General features: G+C 36.3%; 1 protein-coding gene across 6 annotated transcripts in view; it reads left to right on the forward strand.

Annotated features, from left to right (window-relative positions):
• PKP4 (plakophilin 4) overlaps nucleotides 1–20,311 on the forward strand; it is a 224,596-nt gene that overhangs the window by 58,451 nt on the left and 145,834 nt on the right. For all 6 annotated transcript variants that reach the window (XM_031008474.3, XM_055380205.2, XM_063694857.1 and 3 more), the window contains one exon: nucleotides 10,124–10,260. In XM_031008474.3, coding sequence (XP_030864334.1) covers nucleotides 10,129–10,260 — 132 coding nt within the window. In that variant the 5' untranslated portion in view covers nucleotides 10,124–10,128. Of the gene's footprint in view, nucleotides 1–10,123; nucleotides 10,261–20,311 lie in introns of those variants that run through there.

The following is a 20,311-nucleotide window of genomic DNA, read 5'->3' on the forward strand; positions in this document are numbered from 1 at the left end:
TTTTAATAGACCTTATAAATATTGTTAAATATTCAAGTCTTTAAACAAATTTACTTTGTTTTTATTGCCTCTAGTAATTCACATATAAATTGCCATATTTCTAAATCCCCATATGTGCTCTGCTAGTGATTTCGTTAGTCTTTAATCTTTGTTAACACTAGCATTTGATATGAAAAACTAATGATGAAAACAAATCTTTTATTTAAACAGATTGAGATTTGATATGGTTTACCATACCGTAATTACAAATGACATAAAACAGCAGTCTAGGGAGGTTTTTAGAAATCTATTGAACCTAAAGCAAATTTTAAAATAAAAAAGCTGAATAAAATTAATTACTATATTATAGATGGGCTTTTTCCCACCTGGGTTCTTCTGCCCCACCTAGAATAGTGTCTTCATTTATGCATTCCTGTTGAAACTCTTTTGAGCCCCTGCCATCTGTGTTTCAGCTCTTATTTCCTCATTTATCTCACACTGCATTTTATTGTAGTTTGTTAATTTGTCTTGTGCCTTTTAGATTGTAAGTTGGATGGGAGTTCAGGGTCTTATTTATCTTTGTACTTTTACACCTGGTTTATAGTGTGGTTGATACATAAGTAGATCAATAATACATTAAATAAATAATATTGTTATAAGATAATCCTGGGTAGTAGCACATCCCTGTGCTACTTGCACATACCTATACTCCCAGCACTTTGAGAGGCCCAGGCGGGTAGATAGGTTGAGTCTGGGGGTTTGAGACCAACCCTGGGCAACATGATGACACCCCAACTCTACAAAAAAAAAAATGAAAATTAGCTCAGTGGTGTCGTGCCCCTGTAGTCCCAGCTCCTCAAGAAGCTGAGCTGAGGATTGCCTGAGCCTGAGAGGTCAAGGCTGCAATGAGCTAAGATCCCACCCCTGCATTCCAGCTGGGGTGACAGAGCGAGACCCTGTCTCAAAAAAAAACAAAAGAAAATAAGATAATGTTGTACATCAAATATTATACTGAGAAAATAAGTTTAAAATTTTTTTCTGTATCCCCGTCATCTATCTTGATGGTTATTTCAGGTAGTATTGACTTGTTCAGTGTGTAACAAGCCATCCTAAATCTCAGTGGCTCAAACAACAATGAGTTTTTAAGTTGGCAAGGAGGTTCTTCTGGTCTGGCCTAGGCTCAGTCAGGTGCCTGGGGTCAGCTGGTGACTAGGTCAGGGCAAGACTAAGAAGGCCTGTCTTACATATTCTGAGGTCTTGGCTGGAATGGCTGTGATTGCTGGGCTGTGTGTCCATAGCGTCTTTTAATCCCAAGTTACGTCACAGCTTAGTGATCTCAAGGTTTCAAAAGAAGCTGTTAGTCCTCTTAAGATTTAGCTTCAGATGTTGCACAAGATCACATCTGCCACATTCTGTGATCAAAGCAAGTCACATGGCCAGTCCCAGATTCCAGGGGTGGGGCAGTAGATGCTCCCTCCTCCTGCAATTTTGAGAGCAGCAAAATTGCAGTCACCTGGAGTTACTGTCTACATATTTCTTCCCCCTGAGATAAATGAGAGCACTAGTGTCATTTCACTTTTATCAGCTCCTCACTCCTCTCATGTTGAGACTACACAGAAGGTATGTAGGTTTAATCCTCAGTTTTCCTAAATCATTGGCTTTGCACTGTTTCTTGTGTCCTAAACCTTCCTCTGCCATATTTGTTGTTTTGCTGCAGAATTTCCTTTTATTCAGCATTATGGTTGGGTGATTTTGGTTACAGAACTTCCTTTTGTTGAAACAAATTCTCTGAGTCCTGGTATGTCCTAAAATACCCTTCATTTTGCCTTCATATTTGAATCATAATTTTTGGTCACTACTTGGAAGCTACTGATGAATCTATAATTGAGAAGGTATCTGATGCTAATTTGATTTTATTTGCTTTTCCACTATAGTAACATATATAATTTTTTCTTTATCCTTGGAACCTAGAAATTTCAATGGCTTGGTCCAGATGTAGTTTGTTTCATTCATTTTATTCACTTATTGTCTCATTTTAAGTGATTTGTTTTCAGCTCTGGGAATTTTCATTTCTTCTTGTAGTATTTCTTCTTTTTTCTCTTTTCCAAGAACTTGGAGTAAACAGATGTCATTCCTGCATCTAAGCTCTAGTCACCAAACTGTTCTTTGATCTTTTTGTAAAATCTCTCTTTTTTTTTATTGTTGTTTCTGAGAGAATTATTTTAGGTCACTCTTATGAAATACTCTGTTTTTAAAAATTCATTTTGCTATTCATCTCACGATTAAGATTTCTTTTTTATCCTGTAGCTTTTTCTTCAAGGTTTCTGGCTGTTTCTCTTTCCTACTTACAGTTTTCAGTTTTAACACTAAGGATATTAGTTCTACCTGTTCCACTTTACTTTCTTCTGTTTGGGGAATTTGGTCCCCCCTGGGTGTCAGTGTCTGAGGCCTGCTCTGTCTGAATCTCTTCTCTGCCAGTGACAAAATGCTTGGGCACTTGCAGGGTAGGTGCTGACCACCCAGCTGCACTCTCTCTCCCCTTGATTATCCTGACATTGGCCCCAGGCCTGAGAGCCTCAAGTCTGGGATATACCATACTCTGAACCTCGAGCTCTCTCACCCAATGCTCCATCCTCTAAAGCCAGCCTTTGCCTCTTTGTGTTATGGTTTCCTCTGGTTGCCTTACCAAAGGTCTATAGCAGTTATCTTTCTGACATTGTGGCATGCTGATGACATTTTTAAAATTTCTAGACTGACTAATTTTCTTATCTTAAAAATGAGAAAATGCCTTTTCTATTATTTCATGGAGTTGTGAGTTGGAGAAAAGTTGAAATTTGTGCTCATCTTGCCTCTTGATCCAGTTCCCCTCCGTCAGAGTTTTAATTACATTCTTAACTCTATTGATTACCTCCATCCTATCTTTGTATACCCTTTAACATTCCAGGTATAACTCTGAATTTGTCATGATTTTCATTTCGTCTCCTCCTAGCATCTATGGTGCTATAAAGGATCCTGAATCCTCAGAAAGAAAAAAAAAATGAACCTGTAGTACTTTTCAAAAAGATTTTCCTTTTTTCCTTCTTTCCTCTCTATAAGAAGTAGGATATTTTGGGGAAATGTTGAAAATGCCCATGTGTAATTCATGTTTATCAAGATAGAACTTCCAGTTTTCATTAACCATTTTGCGGTGCTTTCCTTGCGTTATAGGGGCAAGTCAATGCTTGCCCCTAAGGCCAGAGGAGCACTGCTCACATAAGACACAGTGTGAGCAGCCCAGGGTGCACACAGTGTTGACTCTGGTGTTATACGTTAACCGTGTGTTTTATTTTCAAAAATCGTTATTGAATGTTATACAGGGCTGAGGGCATTATATTTTGCAACTTTAACCTCTTATTATTGAAGTGGATTCCTTCTAGGCATTTATACATCGTAAAATTATATTTAGTCTAGTTTTAAAACCAGAAGTAGTTTAATTCTATTAAAAGTGAATAATCTTTAGTATTTAAGTTACTAAATACTATTCTATTTATCATCATTGAAATATTCTAAATTATTTGATTTATAAACTTCGTCTAATACTATATCATGTTTATTCCACTGTATTATTCTTTTTCCATTCTATGAGAAAACTATGAAAGTACAGAAAATATACATACAATTAAAAATATTGAAAAGCAAGCACATCTATGTAAGTGCCGCCCATGTCGGGCTAGCACTTTAGAAGTTCTTCATGTGCCCCTCTGAGATCACAGCCCACTCTCTCCACAGAGGTAGCCACTCCTCTGACTTTGGTGATGGTCATTTCCTTGCTACCTATGCATGCGTTCTTAGTAAGCAGAGTTTTATTTTGCCTATTGTTGAAGTTTACATGAATGGAATCCCACTGTTTGTGTTCTTTTGCAGCTTGCTTCTTTTATTCAGTATTACGGTTGACAGTCATCCTTGTTTTATAGAGCTTTGGTTCATTCATTTATTGCTGAAAGTGAAATACATTGAATGAATATATTACATTGTATTTACCCATTCTTCTGTTAATAGTCACTTGAGTTGTTAGCAACCTATCGCCTTCACAAAGAGTGCTGGCGTGAACATATTTCTGTAACTCTCCAGATGCCTATGTACAAGAGTGTCTCTACTTAATCAGGAATGGAATTACAGGACTACAGAATGTACATGTCATCAGCTGCACTAGATAATGCCAAAATGGATTCCAAGGAGTGGTTCCCATTTACACTGTCATCAGCAGCATGGGATAGTTACCATTGTTCCAGGTTCTTACCAAAATTTGATACTGTTTTGCCATTCTGGTGCTTGTGTATTGACTACTCATTGCAGTATTAATATTCATTTTTCTCATTACTAATAAGGTTGAGAACTTCATTATTGGTCATCTAGATTTTCTCCTCTTCGTACAAACCTTTTGCTTAATTTTTTTTTACCAGATTATCTTGCAGTGATATTTCTAGTGAAAAATAAATTCATAATCAAGAACATTTAACTACTATGCATAGATTATTCTCTTGAACTACTATGCTGTTTGGCACAGAGCTCTCTTCTAAACAAATTCTTGCCAAGAAATTTGAATTATTTTATGAACCGCCTGATTAGAAGGTTAGTATGCAACTACCTCTAATCCTCCTAAAGAGTTGCAGCTTTTGGTTATGTTTCTATTTCTAGGATATTTTAAAAATATAACTGCAAAAAGTTTATCTGATCCTCCTTTTAGAATTCTAGACTCGATACCATATGCTCCTGAAGATGTTTAACTTTTCAGGCAAATTCTTAATTTCCTAGTACTTCATTCTTCTGCAATATCTGTTCCAGTTTCATTATAAGTAAAACAAAGAGGAACTTACATTTGCTATATGATGATACTCTTAGCAATTTTTTCTACTTATTACTGTTAAAATATTTTGTTCATCTAATGCTTATTTTCTACACTTTTATCTGACATTAGTATCTTTATATTTTGAATCAAATTTAAATATTCACACTTTCTTTAACCTTTTTTTATTAATTTGTTCTTAGGCATCATTATTTTGTCATATCAGTTTTGAAATTGTGTTTCTCATCAACATTTTTCTGAGTGTTCATAATGACAACTATATGTTATATTCCAGACAGCTAACTCAAGAAAGGAAAAATAACTGGAGTCCAACTTATTTTACTAAAAAGATGAAATAAAGTGTACTTGGTATGCTTTCACCAAAAATTATTAGTAAGGCGAGTAGAAGGGAATTAAGTAGAGAAAAATCCAGTATTTAGTTGATTTGCCATCTCTGGAAGATTTAAGACAGATGATTTTGTGGACTATTATCAGCTGTGGTAAAAGAGATTATATATATATTGAATAATAGGTTACACCTATATATTACATCTATAATATGCCAAGAAAACCTTCAGAAGTCATACTAGAATATATGTGGTCTGCAGCCTTGAGCAGAAAAATTGCCTGTTAATCACTGATAGTTGAATATAAGATTAAGATACATACATGCATACACACACAATTATACTGCCAGTTTCACATATGAGCCTCTTTGTGTTCAATAAAGATTATGATGAAAATGCACAGCTGTCCATAGTGAACCCTCCTCTAAAACATGTTTTAGAAGCCTCAAAAGAATTCAGTCTAATGGTATGATTTAAAAAAAGAGACCTGGGCAAAGAAAACATTCATTAAGTAAAGGCTGGGATAAAATGAGAACACAGATATGCATACCCACACATGTAAGAGTTGGTCACAGATTCATCTCTGAGCTTTGTATAGCCAAAGAGAAAACAAGCTAATGCTACAATTTCCAATATCATCCAGCATTCCCTCAGGAAAAGCCCAGGTCCTGGCTTTCAGGTGGCTGATACAGAGACAGTGTTATACAGTAGACAACATTCTGAAAACTCTTGAGGAACATTCACATCTGTTTAGAATGTAGAACTTGTTTAATCTTAGTGTTGGCCTCAAGGTTTAGAGTTTCGTGTTTCTGCCATACACAGTGCAGCATCCCTTCTACACTATCCCTCCTGCAATCATCATCCAGACTCTGATTAAAGATCTCTCATCATGGGAGTGTGCTACCTTCAGAGGCAATCAGTTCTTGAAATTTTAAGCATTTGACCATTAGCTCCAAAAGGAAAGGCCTCCGTTATTGCTCCAACCTTTAATTTTGATTCCAAATATAAAGACAGTAATAATATAGGTTAATACACATTTGTTACAAAAACCATTAGCTTTTAGTCTGGCTCTTGGGATTATAGCCTAAAAAGCCTCCTTCAGAGGCTTATAGGCATCTGCTTGTCAACATTGGATTTCTCTTCTTCAGGTCAAACTTTCTTTTCTTGTTCCATTAACTACCACTCTCATGTCTCCCAGTGAGCTTTGAGCTCATAAAAAACAGGAGCTGTGTCATTCACATCCTCCCTGTCCCCTTGCCTGGAAATAATGACTGGATCCCTTTAACACCCCACTCATCATCTCTTGAATGGATACAGTGTGTGCATTCCTGTTAATGTGCTGCCCTTATCTGGAAGTAGTTATGTCCCAGGGAGCCTGAAGGAAAATTGTAAGCTCACTTAAACGCCCTTCCTATCATCCTAGTGACTTACATCAACACAGCATAAGACCACTTAGGTTTGGGCAGTCTTGTTTCACTTATGATTCACTCATTTTGCTCTTGAACCTGAAATGCCTACATTTCTTTCCCAATATGCTGCTGAGCTAACCTAAATACAGGACCTTGTATTTATTCCTATTGTTTTTAGTCTCATTAGAGGCAGCTCATTACTGCAGTGTAGCAGTATATTTTTTGTATTTTAATTTTATCTCCCTCTGCCAAATTCCATATTCTTCTTAGTCATTGAAGAACTTGTGTATGACTTGTATTGATATCATGGCTAAAACATTTGGTAGGGTTGGGTCAAGGTCAGACCTCTGGCATTACGTTAGAAACCTCTATAGGTTGATGTATTTCATTCAGCTGTTTACAGATTGTTGAAGTCAGCAGTTGCCCTTATTCCAGCCACATATCTATGTTAATGACAATGTCATGGAGGACTTCTAATATCATACACGCCCCACTAGAGTTTGGGCAACACTGCATTTCCATGGTTACACTGCCACAGACATTAGGCCAGCTTAACATGACTTTTCTGTGGTGCCCCATTTTAGTTCTCACAAATCACCTCTTGGATAAAATCCTTTAAAGAATCTCACCCAAGATCTGTGTCTAGCTCTGTAGTTTGTAATGTGAAGAGTCTACCTTCCCTTTTTCCAAAAACAGCCATGGCATTTTCCTCCTTCCAGTTTTCTGGCATGCCTTCATTCTCTGTAGAACCCTCAAAAATGGTTCAGCAACCTATCTGTAAGCTTTCCCAGGTCTCCTGAATGTGATCAGTCAAATCAAGCAAATTGAGGTCACTGAGGGAAGTCTGAGGCCTAATTTCTCACAGTCTCTTTACGATAGAAGTACTCTTTCTTTTTTTTTTTTTTTGCCAGTGGAATGGAGCAATATCATTATTCTGTGACTCCAGTCTTAGCTTGATACTTTCTAATTCATTAAATGATCTTACAATTATGAAAACTACAAGAAAATGGATAGGAAACCTTCACAGGTTTATAACTTGTCAGCACAGTGGTATCCCTCCCCTGCCCCATGTTGGTTGTGGCATATTGAGATTGCTTCGGAGATAAGGGGTAGGGAAGTGTCTCACCCTTAGTAACGACAGGTACCATTGGCTTTGCTCCTCATCTAATGACTGTTCATGGTTGCCTGTGATGTGTCCTAACCTTTGAGGAATCAGAATAGATATCATCCATGTCTATGAAAATTTCCTCTCCTGCCAAGCTTCTCAGCATTATATTAGTTTCTTTTACACACTTACAAGCTCTCTGACCCTCCTCCTCTTGACTGTAGCATTACTCGTTTGCATTTACATCTTACTGCACTCTGCCTTGATCCTATGTTGCTGCATCAGCTAGGTGATGAGCCCCCTAATGGTCAATGTCCCTGGGAGAGTGGTACTCAGAAAGTGCTCCTCTGGGTTCATTGGTCCTGGGAAGCAGGGTCAGCAAGATAAATACTGTGAAATTAAGTATGATATCCTCACAGTGATGTAATACAATTACCATAATATAATTCTATGTCTTGTTAACAGTAAGACTCCTTCTATATTAATAAATAATTACTTCCCCAATGACATTTCTGTTTCTCCTTTTCTCAAATTATCTTTGTTCACTGAATTTTTCCTTCTTTTTCTTCTTACACATTGGTTGGTTCATATTATACTCTTGACATTTAAAATTTTTGGTTCTTGGCATTATTTGTTTCACTGTTGCATAGTAACATTTTTGTTCTTTGCAACCATCTGCTTATTTTAAGGTGTGTAATTTTTCAGTGGCTGGAATACTTTTATATCTTTACTTGCCTTAAATGCTAATCTAGGATCTTTGTGTAGCATTTTTTTCCTTTATAGACCTTAGATCTTCTCTTTAATGAGCACTTGATACAGAAAGAAGAAATTTTATTTAGTTGATAATATTTTGTTTTACATCTCAATAAGCATTCCACATACACTAAAAAATATAGATTGTCATAAAATTATTAGATTGTATAAAGAACTAGCCATTTTTATCAGTGAGGAAGTGAGGCTCAGCAAGGTAGAAACTCCCCCCAGGGCACTTAGGTTTTGATCCTACTCATCTCATGTCTCAGGATCCTTCTGTTCATACTTGAGAAGATCCTGCCTGCAGTTCAAAGTCTATCTAGGCCTTATGTGCCATGAAAATGAGAGATTGAGAATTCACTTGCTAGATAGAGCAGGCAAGAGAACTCATGAGGCTGGGGAAATGCACAGATAAACTAATCAGACCCACTGTCCATTTATGCCTATTAATATGGCAAGAATAAAACAACCACCAGCAGAAACCTGAAACTTAGACCCTCTCCACTAACATTTAAGCCAGGAGAGTAGGGAAGAAGATGGGATCTCAGAGGGTATGTACATCTCCCCTTTTACTTACGGATTATTATTTTGGAAACAGAAGACTGATACTGAAATTTGAGGGAATGGGGTAACAAGTCCCAGATCAAGCTATAGAATTGAAGACTGTGGAAGTTAATTGATTATAAATGAATACATAATAGTAGAGTAGTTTGCAAGAGAAAACTGAAGAATGTTGAGAAAAATATTTATAGTCTCAGATGTCCCTATTTGAATATACAGAGTGACACATCTAAACAGATAGGGTCTCTCGGGCATCTTAAGACTTGGGGGGATTTGCCTAATGACTGGAATGAGACAGTGAAAATATATCATCCTTCATTCGTGTATTCATTTATTTAGCAAACATTAATTGAATACCATTTAATGTGCCAGGCACTAGGCTAGTTTCATGGTATGATAAAGACTGTACTCACTAGAAGACAGAGAGACTGACATGTAAATGAGTTATTAAAATTTTAATAACATTTTATGCTAATCATCGTTTCCCCCTATTTTCCAAAACTGTAGAAAGTCCATATCAGGTCAGTAAGTCTTTTGACAAACACACTGCTCTCACTATGTGTTGTCTTAGGAAAGGCATTCTATCTGCTGCCAAGAACCTATTCTTCTATCATAAGCTGTGGGCCTAAAAAATAGATTTTCTTTTCAACACCACATTCCTAGTTATTGTTATCTTTGAATAATCAGATTCTTCTAAAGAAACCAAGCTAGCTATAAGACTCCACCAAGGGTGACCTTGTTGCTAGTTATTAATATGTTATATTTCTTTTAAATAAGCAGACTTTTATTTTTAAGCCTTCTTTAGGTTTTAAACTCTTTTTTTCTTTTCTGTTGCAAAAACCTCTTCTGCAATTGGTAAAACATTCTTCTCATGTCAGTTAACATTTGTAGATGTCTTTTTGTGTGCATATTACTTTGAAAACAGACCCCTATAGCAATCTAGAATGTTTATTATTTAGTTTCTTGATAAGTTAGTCATATTTACTTATTGGTTACCTGTTTAGAAAATTTAGCAATTTCACAAGTTTTTGATCATGGTGTGTAGACTGTAGTCTACTGTAGTTGCTAGGAGCCATCTGTAAAGCCTTGGTTCCTGCAAGGGAGCCCAGAAGAAAGTGTTAACCCTTTGCCTGCTTGATTGCAGGAGGAATGCCAGCTCCTGAGCAGGCCTCATTGGTGGAGGAGGGGCAACCACAGACCCGCCAGGAAGCTGCCTCCACTGGCCCAGGCATGGAACCCGAGACCACAGCCACCACTATTCTAGCATCCGTGAAGGAGCAGGTACATCCTCGTATTGAAAGTTGCAGTGAATTATTTCTTTAATGCCTTTAAAAAATTAATCTTTGGATATGTTTTAAATTTGTGTAACGTCCTTGACGCCTTCACGTTTTCTAATTATAAGGTGTTTACATCCCTGAGTACATTGGGATGACTGGCATGTAGAGCCGCTCCAGGTGCCAGTCAGAATCGGAACATGCAGGATACTTGTGCGTCTGCAAGTAAGGACAATCTCGATGGTGATCGGTGTCTCTGTCTCTCCCACATTGCAGAGTGTGTGCATGCACGCAAAGCTGTGTAAAGCATAGTTCTCAGTGCTGACTTTTCTATCAGGACTCTGGCAACCTGAGGCCTGTAATAGCGTTAGGTATTTTGAACATTTTAACATAGGTAGTATATAGGGTTGTCTCTGTGATTTTTGGATAAAGGCTGTATTTGTGTGTTTGTCTAAATTTAAGTATATTCATTTTGTGAGCTAATGTTCTAAAACTTGTCGAACTGTGCCAGTTTGCTTCAATGTCATGTTTATGTTGATTTTTTTAAGGCATTAATACTCTTTATCCTTCAAACTCAAGTAACCTTCTATATTAGGTCTTATCAGTTGTGCTTAGAGAAATTGGAATTCTGCGATTTTAATTTCTTAAGATTTAAAAGCTTAATAAGGTAAATGTAAATTTAAAGCTCCAGAGATGGTTTTTTTTGTTTTTTTTTCCCTGCTTCTCTCCAAAACAACATTATGTGTCCCCTGTGAGGGTTATTTTGTTGAAATAATCTAAGATTAAGTTTTTTTAAAACATCTTATAATTAAGCCACTAGATGTTTTTTTCTCAAGATAGGTAATGTTGTATTTGCTGGGATATTCCTTTGAAAGTCAGTATCAGTAACTCAAATGACTAATGATGATGAAGATTGAGGAAACATTTATTACCTTATTGTTGTACTATTTGCCGTAACTTGGAATGTGGCATGAAAGATTGCTCTATAACCGTGACACATGTCTGACGTTAGAACTGTGTTTTCAAGAAAAATTATTTCAGTTTATTCTAGTAACAAGATGTCAACATTTTTTTTATTCCTCAATGAAATTTGAAGTTTTTAAACTTTCCACAAAGAGTTTGAGAAGGTGCAAGATATAGTCAGTACAATTTTCATCTTCCACCAAACTATAAAGTGTCTAAGCTTCTGTTATCTTTAGGAGAGAAAAAAGGACTCTTCGATAGCACTTCATAGTTGTCAAGATTTGACCCACGGAGCTGTTAAGATGAGAAGCCTCAGATTTATTTGGGGCTCTTAGTATATACTGTGTTTTGGTGAAACGTGGTAAATTTATCAAAATGTTTAGAAATGACTTAAAACTATTAACTGCATGCAGTAAACATAGCAATGGGAATGTCTGTTTGTACCTTGAGACCATATACCCTACATGTAAGAAAATAAGGAAACTTGTTAAGATTTTGACACTAGAATTCCTTGATGGCCTCAAATGACTTCAAAATTTTGTCTTCTGGCAGTAAATAGTGTTCTGAATAAGTATTTTGTGGGAAGTGCTAAGAAGAGTTCAGCTTCTCAAGGCAGCCAAAAATGTATTCATCTTATTCATTAAAACAGTTATTATATATAATTGTTTAGTTAGTGGGATGCTATACTCTAGTCTTTGGTTCTGTTCCTATCCTGAGAAATTGGAGTTCATTAATATATATTTGCCGTTTCATACATAATTTCTTTTAAAAATTGTAAGTACTTAGCATTTCAGTTGTTTAACCCAGGATACCACATCTGTGTCTTTTTCCAAGATACTCTCCTGGTTTTAAATAGCTCCCCTGCAATTTTTGTGGCACCAGGCAAAATATAGTTGGAATAAAAATTTCTTAAGACTCTCCTGAAATATGTCACTTCCTATCATCTACCCAATGGGATAGAGCACAGAAAAGTTAGATCCGAGTAAGAAAACTAATTACCATTCACCTTATATGTTTGATTTTAAAATTTACTGGTCAGAGTGTGACACTCTTAGCCCACTGTTACATGCAATTGCAATAAATGTTGGTCATGTTTTATATCCAAAAGAGCAATATTCTTAAATGGGATGCATAATTATTATTACTTTTTAGAGCTGGGGTCTTGCTCTGTTGCCCAGGATGGAGTACAGTGTCACCTTCTTAGCTCACTGCAGCTTCAAACTCCTGGGCTCAAGCAATCCTCCCACCTCAGCCTCCCTAGTAGCTAGGACTACAGGTGTGTGCTACTGTGCCCAGCTAATTTTTAGTTTTTAATTTTTTTTGTAGAGATGGGGGTCTCACTACCTTGCCTAGACTGGTCTTGAACTCCTGGCCGCATGCAGTCCTCCTGCCTCAGCCTCTCTAAAGTGTGAGGATTATAAGTGTGAGCCACTGTACCTGGCCCATAATTATTATTTTTAAAAAAAGCGTCACTGCCATGCCATAATGGTATCCACTCTGTGATCTCAAATAACAGAACTTGCTTAGTGGTAGCTGTGTCTTAGGAATGATATTTCCTTAGGTCACAAAAGGAAGGGACCCTATCAATGCAACTGGGTACATAAAATTCTGTTTTCTCTGCTAACCATGTGATCTTGGAAAGATTTCTTAACCTTTCTGTTCTCAGTTTGCTCATTTATAAGATGCAGATAATAATAGTGAGGACCTTAAATTAACATAGGTAAAATGCTTACAACAGTACCTAGCACTTAGTAAGGGCTAACATTACGATTGTCATCATCATTTCTGCATAAGAAGAAAAGGCTCCTCTTAGGAGGAGCTAGTGGTTCTACTTGTAACCACACTAAAGATTCAGTGAGCCCTTTTTTTGGACATTGATAGCAGAAGACAAACTTTGAATATTGAGCACTGTTTATGCTGTGACAGTAGTTTACTTATGCAGACACTAAACTTTAAAAACTTCATATTGATCTCACAAAAACTGTATACATAAACATACAATTTTATGTATATGTTATGAGAAAGAGCATATAAAAATAAATTTTATGAACATGCTAATTTATTGCAACCCCAAACATAATGTCAAGGCACTTGGTTAAGGAATTGCAAAGTAGTATCTTATAAAATTAACCTGAATTTTGAGAGGAAAAGTCTGGGTTCTTCAGTAAAGTATATCTAAGCCAGTAAAATACCTCACACGTACTCCCCTTGGGCAATTCATGGTAAGTGGTAGGAAAGGAAATGGCAAGCAACCAATAGCAGTCTTGTTAACAAACCGTTAGTCTATTAAATATCTGAAATTGGACATAGAGTGTCATAAAACAGTGAAATCTTTCTTCACTGGGCTATGCGTTCCCTAGAATCCTCCAGTGCCAGAAGCTAGCTGTTCCTTGTTCTTTGGCATAATGCTAGAATTTACAATGTCTTTTATGAAGTGATAACCTCTCACAGCGATATCAGTCATGTGGATGAGTACCTGCGAAGGTACAGAAAAATCCTTGCTCCTTGACAGAAAGAATCCTTGCTACTTCTGTTCAAACGCTGCCTTTTTGATGAAACATACCCAGCCTGAAGTCAAATCTCTCTCCTGATCTCTTTTAGCACTTTATACTACTGCCATGACTCTTAATAGTATGCTTCTTTGGATTTATGTAATCAGCTAGCTGAGGATAGAGCCATGTTTTAGGCCTTGTTTTATACCTGTGTTACAGGTTGCTCCTCTCCCAGCACCTTGGATATATTAGACCTGCAATAAATGGTTGTTCGAGCAGGGAATGAATAGATAATACTTACTGTCGATTACTTTGTCACCAACTTGCGGTTTTATTAAGATAACAGAACCTGTAGCCACATTCACAGAAACATTGTGAGCAAGAGTCTCACAGCACCTAGAAAACTTGTCACTCAGCTGAACCTTCTTCTTAAGACAATTTGAATTGCACTATATCCATATTGATACAGGATTTAAATCCAATCTCTGCATAGTACAAAATAAAATTTCATTTCATATCTGTGGTCAAATAATGACATAGGTGTCATAACTTTCATCTCCCATCTGTCCAATTTAGTCGAAAGTTAAGTTTAGGGAATAAAAGGATGTGGTTATCTTGGTGATGTCACAAAATATCCACCAGTGTTATGTGTATCAGGTGATACGGGTAACTACTAAAGAAATGTTAAGAATTATGCTTTAAGAGAAATAAAAAGTCAATCCATGGGAATAACAAAGTAATGTGATTCTGAAATTACAGGAAGTGTCAGAACTTCAGCCACCAGCTGGCTGTAATTAGGATCATCCTTTAGTAGATTCTACTGTTCAACTCAACTCCTAATAAGAATCCAGGAGTCCATGATGAATACAGATGTAGGAAAGGAGGAATCTCCTAATAGTTTTCAAAAATGTCTGACAAACTTGATACTGGTTAGTGCCTAGCTTACTCTCTTAGATGTAATAACTAGATAAATACAGCGCTGGGCATGGTGGTTCATGCCTGTAATCCTAGCACTTTGGGAGGCTGAGGTGGGTAGATGGCTTGAGCTCAGGAGTTCAAGGCCAGCCTGGGCAACATGACAAAAACCCTGTCTCTACAAAAAATACAAAAAATTGGCCAGGTGTGATGGTGTGCGCCTGTGGTCCCAGCTACTCAGGAGAATCACTTGAGTCTGGGAGGTCAAGGCTGCAGTAAGCCGTGATCATGCCACTGCACTCCAGCCTGGGTGACAGAGCAAGAACCTGTCTCCAAAAAAAGAAAGAAAAATGTGGTGCCCTCAAAGGATCCTGCCTCTTCCTGTGGAAACCTTAGATTAAACTGATTGATTTGTCATTGAAATGCACAGCACACCCTTGGATGCAGAGGAATTGGAATTTGATAAGACATTCGCTGCTTATCCAGAGCCTTGCTGCTGCTCTCTGCAACTTACTTAGATGTGTCAGAATGCTCACTCACAGGCACAAGGAAACAGCGAGCCAAGCATCATGTGCAGGGTATTATTATCAAGTGGTAGAATACATTGTAGTTTTACAATGATTCCAATATGATCTCTTGGTTTTAGAAACACTCTTTAAAAGAGAACAATATGGCCAATCATGGCTAGGATTTGCGAGTATCTTTCACAAGTATCTTTGCAAGTTGATTTCTGGTTTTGTAGAATTGCACATGTAATATTCATTAGAGTTGTTCATCTTCTGTCATAAAGTTGCTTGAATAATTGAGATCTCTATTTGAACTTGGTCATACTTTTCAGGCTCTCTAACCACATTTTTTTTTTTTTTTTTTTTTTTTTGAGACAGACTCTCGCTCTGTCATCCAGGCTGGAGTGCAGTGGTGCGATCTTGGCTCACTGCAACCTCCGCCTTCTGGGTTCAAGCAACTCTTCTGCCTCAGCCTCCCAAGAGTAGCTGAGATTACAGGTGTCTGCCACCACACCCAGTTAATTTTTGTGTTTTTAGTAGAGACGAGGTTTCTCCATGTTGGCCAGACTGGTCTCAAACTCCTGACCTCAGGTGATCTGCCCACCTTGGCCTCCCAAAGTGCTGGGATTACAGGTGTGAGCCACCACACCTGGCCCACAAACCACATTCTTATATTTTTGGTTAATGATTTCAGAAGCTTAGAATCTAGATTTAAGGTTGAGACCAATCCAGATAGCATGAACTGGTAAGCAAAGAATAGATTTGGTAAAATATGCTAATTTTATATGCACTCTTTTTACTCTGGTGAGGTCTCAAGTTAGATAGTGTATGCTTCTTTTGTTATCTTTGATGAGTGAAAATTGCAATGTTCCTCATCTGTGTGGCTCTTAAAGAGAATACCAATTTCAATATATTTTCTGGCTTTTGTGAAAATAACCATTCTATCTTCAGTATGTCCATATTAACTTAAGTGATATTTAAATATCAAAGAATGAAATGAGAGCCAGAGATCCTTAATTTTCTGAAGATAAAATAAGAAAATCTGAAGCCCAACTGTGTCCTTTTGATGTTACTTCATTTTTACATAGATATCTTAGCTTCAGTAATTACACACCCTTCCTGTATGGCAGAATGCCCAGAAGTGAACAAATTCCAGTACAATTATTTACTTTATTCCTCTGGAACTGAAACAACTCAGCTGTTACACACCTGCCTTTGTAACTTCCTTTTGTTTGGCCCCTATGCTTATTTTCAATGAAATAGTCCTCTCTGACACACCTCAGCCACATGTAGAAGAGAGAATTTTTATTTCAGCTGTAAACAAGCATAGTTTGTCACTTAACTAGAAGTCTTGTGCTGTAAGTACAATGCCTGAAACTTCTGATTTTTCCAATTGGCAACTTAGTTATTTTTCCAATTGGTAACTAAATTATCCTGGCAGTTATTGTTACCGTGTAACCTACGGTGAAGTTTTCAGTGCCTGAACTGCAGCATCTAACCCAAGATAAGATTGGATCTCAGTGGTTTTTGAGGGATCATCAAATTTTACAGCTTTATCTCCATAATATTATAAAAATGAGGTTCAAAATAAGGACAAATGGCAGAGCCTTGTGACACTGTTTGGCTTGTATTCAAGAATTCTGAACTCTAAAATGGCTCTCAGGAGATCAGTCCTCTTAAGTTGCATGTACCATGGTCAGAATTTAACATTTCCCTTCATTTTGTTAACGATGCAGGGTGTCCTCCACCTCAAGCGTCCCTGTGATTAAAGAATACTACAGAGTATGGCCAACAGGTTTATTCAGTATTTGAGTACTGCCCACTCCTCAAAGAAGTTGTCCTTCTCAACATCAAAAAATTAGACTGCCAAGAGGTAGCTAACAACAAGCATATGCACTTGGCTACCTGCCTGCATTTTCCAGTAGTCTGATGAATGATCAGAATGGAACTGCTAGCAAAGCTTCCAGTCTTATATGTCCTCAACTATATATTCAGAATAACTTAGTATTTGTTCTCTTTGATTTCATTGGAAGCATCATTTTAGGTTGTATTGACACTGAGGGGTTTGTTTGAAAGACTGTTCTATGAACTTGAACAGACTCCATGTGGCTGTTCACACATAACTGGATCACACATTCAAACATGGAAAACATAGTAGGTGCCCAAAATATTTATTAGTTAATGAACTAAAAATGTAAACATGTTTACAGTGCCTCCATACTTAGATTAAGCTTGCTTTTAATTAATTAAAAAATGTTTATTCAAAGACTACTCTGAGCAAAGCACTTTGTCAAGGAATGGGTTGAGGGGGATAAGCAGACATATAAAGATGATCTATTTCATATAGTTTCTACTCTCAGAAGAATGCAGAGGCACAAACCGTATTTATACTTCAATATAGAGTAATTGACACATTATGAATATTCATTAATTGATGCATAAGAGACAAGAATGTGTGTACTTTTGCCCCCTTTTAGTTTAAACAGGCTATCAGTATGTATTATGTCAGTTTTATGTAAGTTTGTTAACTTAGGCATTTTTAGGTTTAATTTTTACCACTGAATTACCATTAGCTTTTATTTACATTTGAAAGTAATAGAATATTTTTGTTTAATTTTTACCATTGAATTAGCATTGTTTCGTTTACATTTGAAAATGATAGAATATTTTTCTTTGTTAACACTTAAAGCCAACCATGACTTTGCACCTTTAAAATTATAATTTCCTTTTCAGTTGAATAATCCAGTTTACAATTCTTTTCAGAGTTAAATTATGAATATATGGAATAATTTCCCCCTGTATATGCAAACTTTATGCTGTTAAATTTGAAATAAGTGACTGCTGAGTTGATGAGATTAAATGGATGAGAGGATTATTCAGCATTGAATTCTCTGCTTTGCATGATCGTTTTTCTTTTTAGAATCACTTCTGGAGAGAAAAATATTTCGGAAACGTGTTTTTCCCTTCAGGTATAACCCTAAAGTTATTCCGTAGCTATTGCAAAACATAGCCTATCCAGTGCCTATCTTCATGTTTAGGGGCTCCCAATTTCTAAATTGCCATTTTTGTTACTTTGCAAAAATGTGTCCATATGGTCTCACTTCATCTGTTTATATTTTATGAATGTATTGTTCCCAAAGTGATCAGATCTGCGTGTACCTCAGCAAAGTAATTTGGGTTATGGCTATTTTATTTCAGGCATTCGTAAGAAAGATCATTTAAAATGTAAAGTTCTTTTCAAGTAGTTCAAAGACAAATCTATGTCTTAGCTTATAGAATCTTAAGAGTTTTTATGTACCCAAACCTTAATAATGTAGGAGTTACACAAAGTAGAAACAGTCTGCAAGCAAACTGAAATAACACATTATTGAAACTTGAAGACAAATAACATCCTATGCAATTATATTCTATATAATTATATTTCAAATATGAAAATAGCTATCATAAATTAAAAGTATACTTAGAATTTCAATCTCTGTGGCTCTTGAAAGAAAATTTAATTTTTCCTTTAAAAATTGGAGTTCAAAACATTTCAATTTATAGACTGTTTAGTGTTTTAACTTGTAGTCTTTTTCTTATGAAAATTCCTATAAAGCAACGCAGCATCAGTGAAGTGTTCATCGTGAGTTATCATCTACCCTAATAGGCATATATCTCATTTAAAAATTTTCCCCAAATCATTCTAAGAGCCTAAACCAAGATTAAGGTCTTAACCACTGCTTATGGCCTTCTAATAAACTATTCTGGCAGAATTAATAACTCTTACTATTTCATCCATATGTAGTATTTCTGTATTCTGGTATTCCTTTAGAAATGCCTTTCCATCACAAAGTTGACATGAGCTATGATTTCTCTTCTTTTGAAAATACTTCTGTTAATTATTTTTAAAGTAAGCCCTTTATGCCCAACTGAAGAGTCAAGTAACACCGTTTTTCATTCATAACCTTAGCTGCCTTATACGCTCCGTGGTTTAAGTCTAGGACTATTGGAAGGGACGATGCTTACTGGAGATTTCCCATTGTCCCACTTTCTCATTTGTTCCTTAATAAGATAAGTAATATTATTTTTCTATAATGTAAGCTCTTAACAGCAGGATTTTTATTTCAGTTAGCAAAGAATAAGGAAAAAGCAAATTTTTTAACTATTATGTGAAAAAATATATCTTAGTGATTGCTGCTGTTGACATTCTAAGCTGATTGATTAGAAGATTTGAAGGCCTGTAGGTAAGATTATGAAAAATATTTGTGTATTTATGGGTACTGAACAGAATGCTGTTGCATTTCGCTCATTTGATCTGCACTACAGAACTGGGCAAATGTGTTTTATTGATGTGGAATAATTTATCTAGTTGAATAGTTTTTTTTTAAAAGCAAACTTTTTAACCCAGGATGAAACTTCAGTTTCCCACTGAAAACCTTTGTCAGAGTTGGAGAGTGCTCTTCTTACTTTAAAACCAGTAGATCAGAAATGCAAAGAATGGATCATCTCTGACAGGTCTGCCATTGTGCGAAAAAAGACCCTTCATTGCTTTACTGGGCCTGCTGCTTTTTGATGCAGCTAGATTGCTATCTCTGTTCTCCTTACTACTACTACCACCACCACCACTACCACTATTACTACTGCTTCTGCTGCTACCACAACAGGAAACAAATGACAAATCTAGAAAAATTGTAATTGTGAGTAAGATATGAGAATCAGTGATCTCTATGGAATAGAAATCCAATAGGAGACTAACAGCTAACATTTATTGAGTACTTACTATGTATCAGACATTGTACTTAATTCTATAAGTGGTAGATTTTCTATGTTCCTTATCACAAATTTTGGGGTTAATGTAGTAAAAAGTCTTTCAGGTTATTTTGGCCACTGAACATTTCATCTCAATTTCTTTGTTCCATGAGTTTTCGTACCTTTTTCAACTTTGTGAGGCAATATATAGTCTTGAACTGTACAATATCCTTTCAGTAAATATTTTTATCCTTAAGTTACCCAGAGTGTTTTCTGGTGCTTGTAATTAAAAACCCTGATTATACAGGTCAGTATCATTATTACCACTATTTACAGATGGGGAAACTAAGCTCAGAAAAGTTAAGTAACTTGCTCAAACTTTTATAGTTAATAAATAGGGAATATGAGATGCATATCCTGGCAGTCTTATGCCAGATATGCATACTAAACAATT

Source organism: Gorilla gorilla, chromosome 11 (assembly GCF_029281585.2).
Source record: "Gorilla gorilla gorilla isolate KB3781 chromosome 11, NHGRI_mGorGor1-v2.1_pri, whole genome shotgun sequence".
In the NCBI taxonomy this organism is placed as follows: Eukaryota; Metazoa; Chordata; class Mammalia; order Primates; family Hominidae; genus Gorilla; species Gorilla gorilla.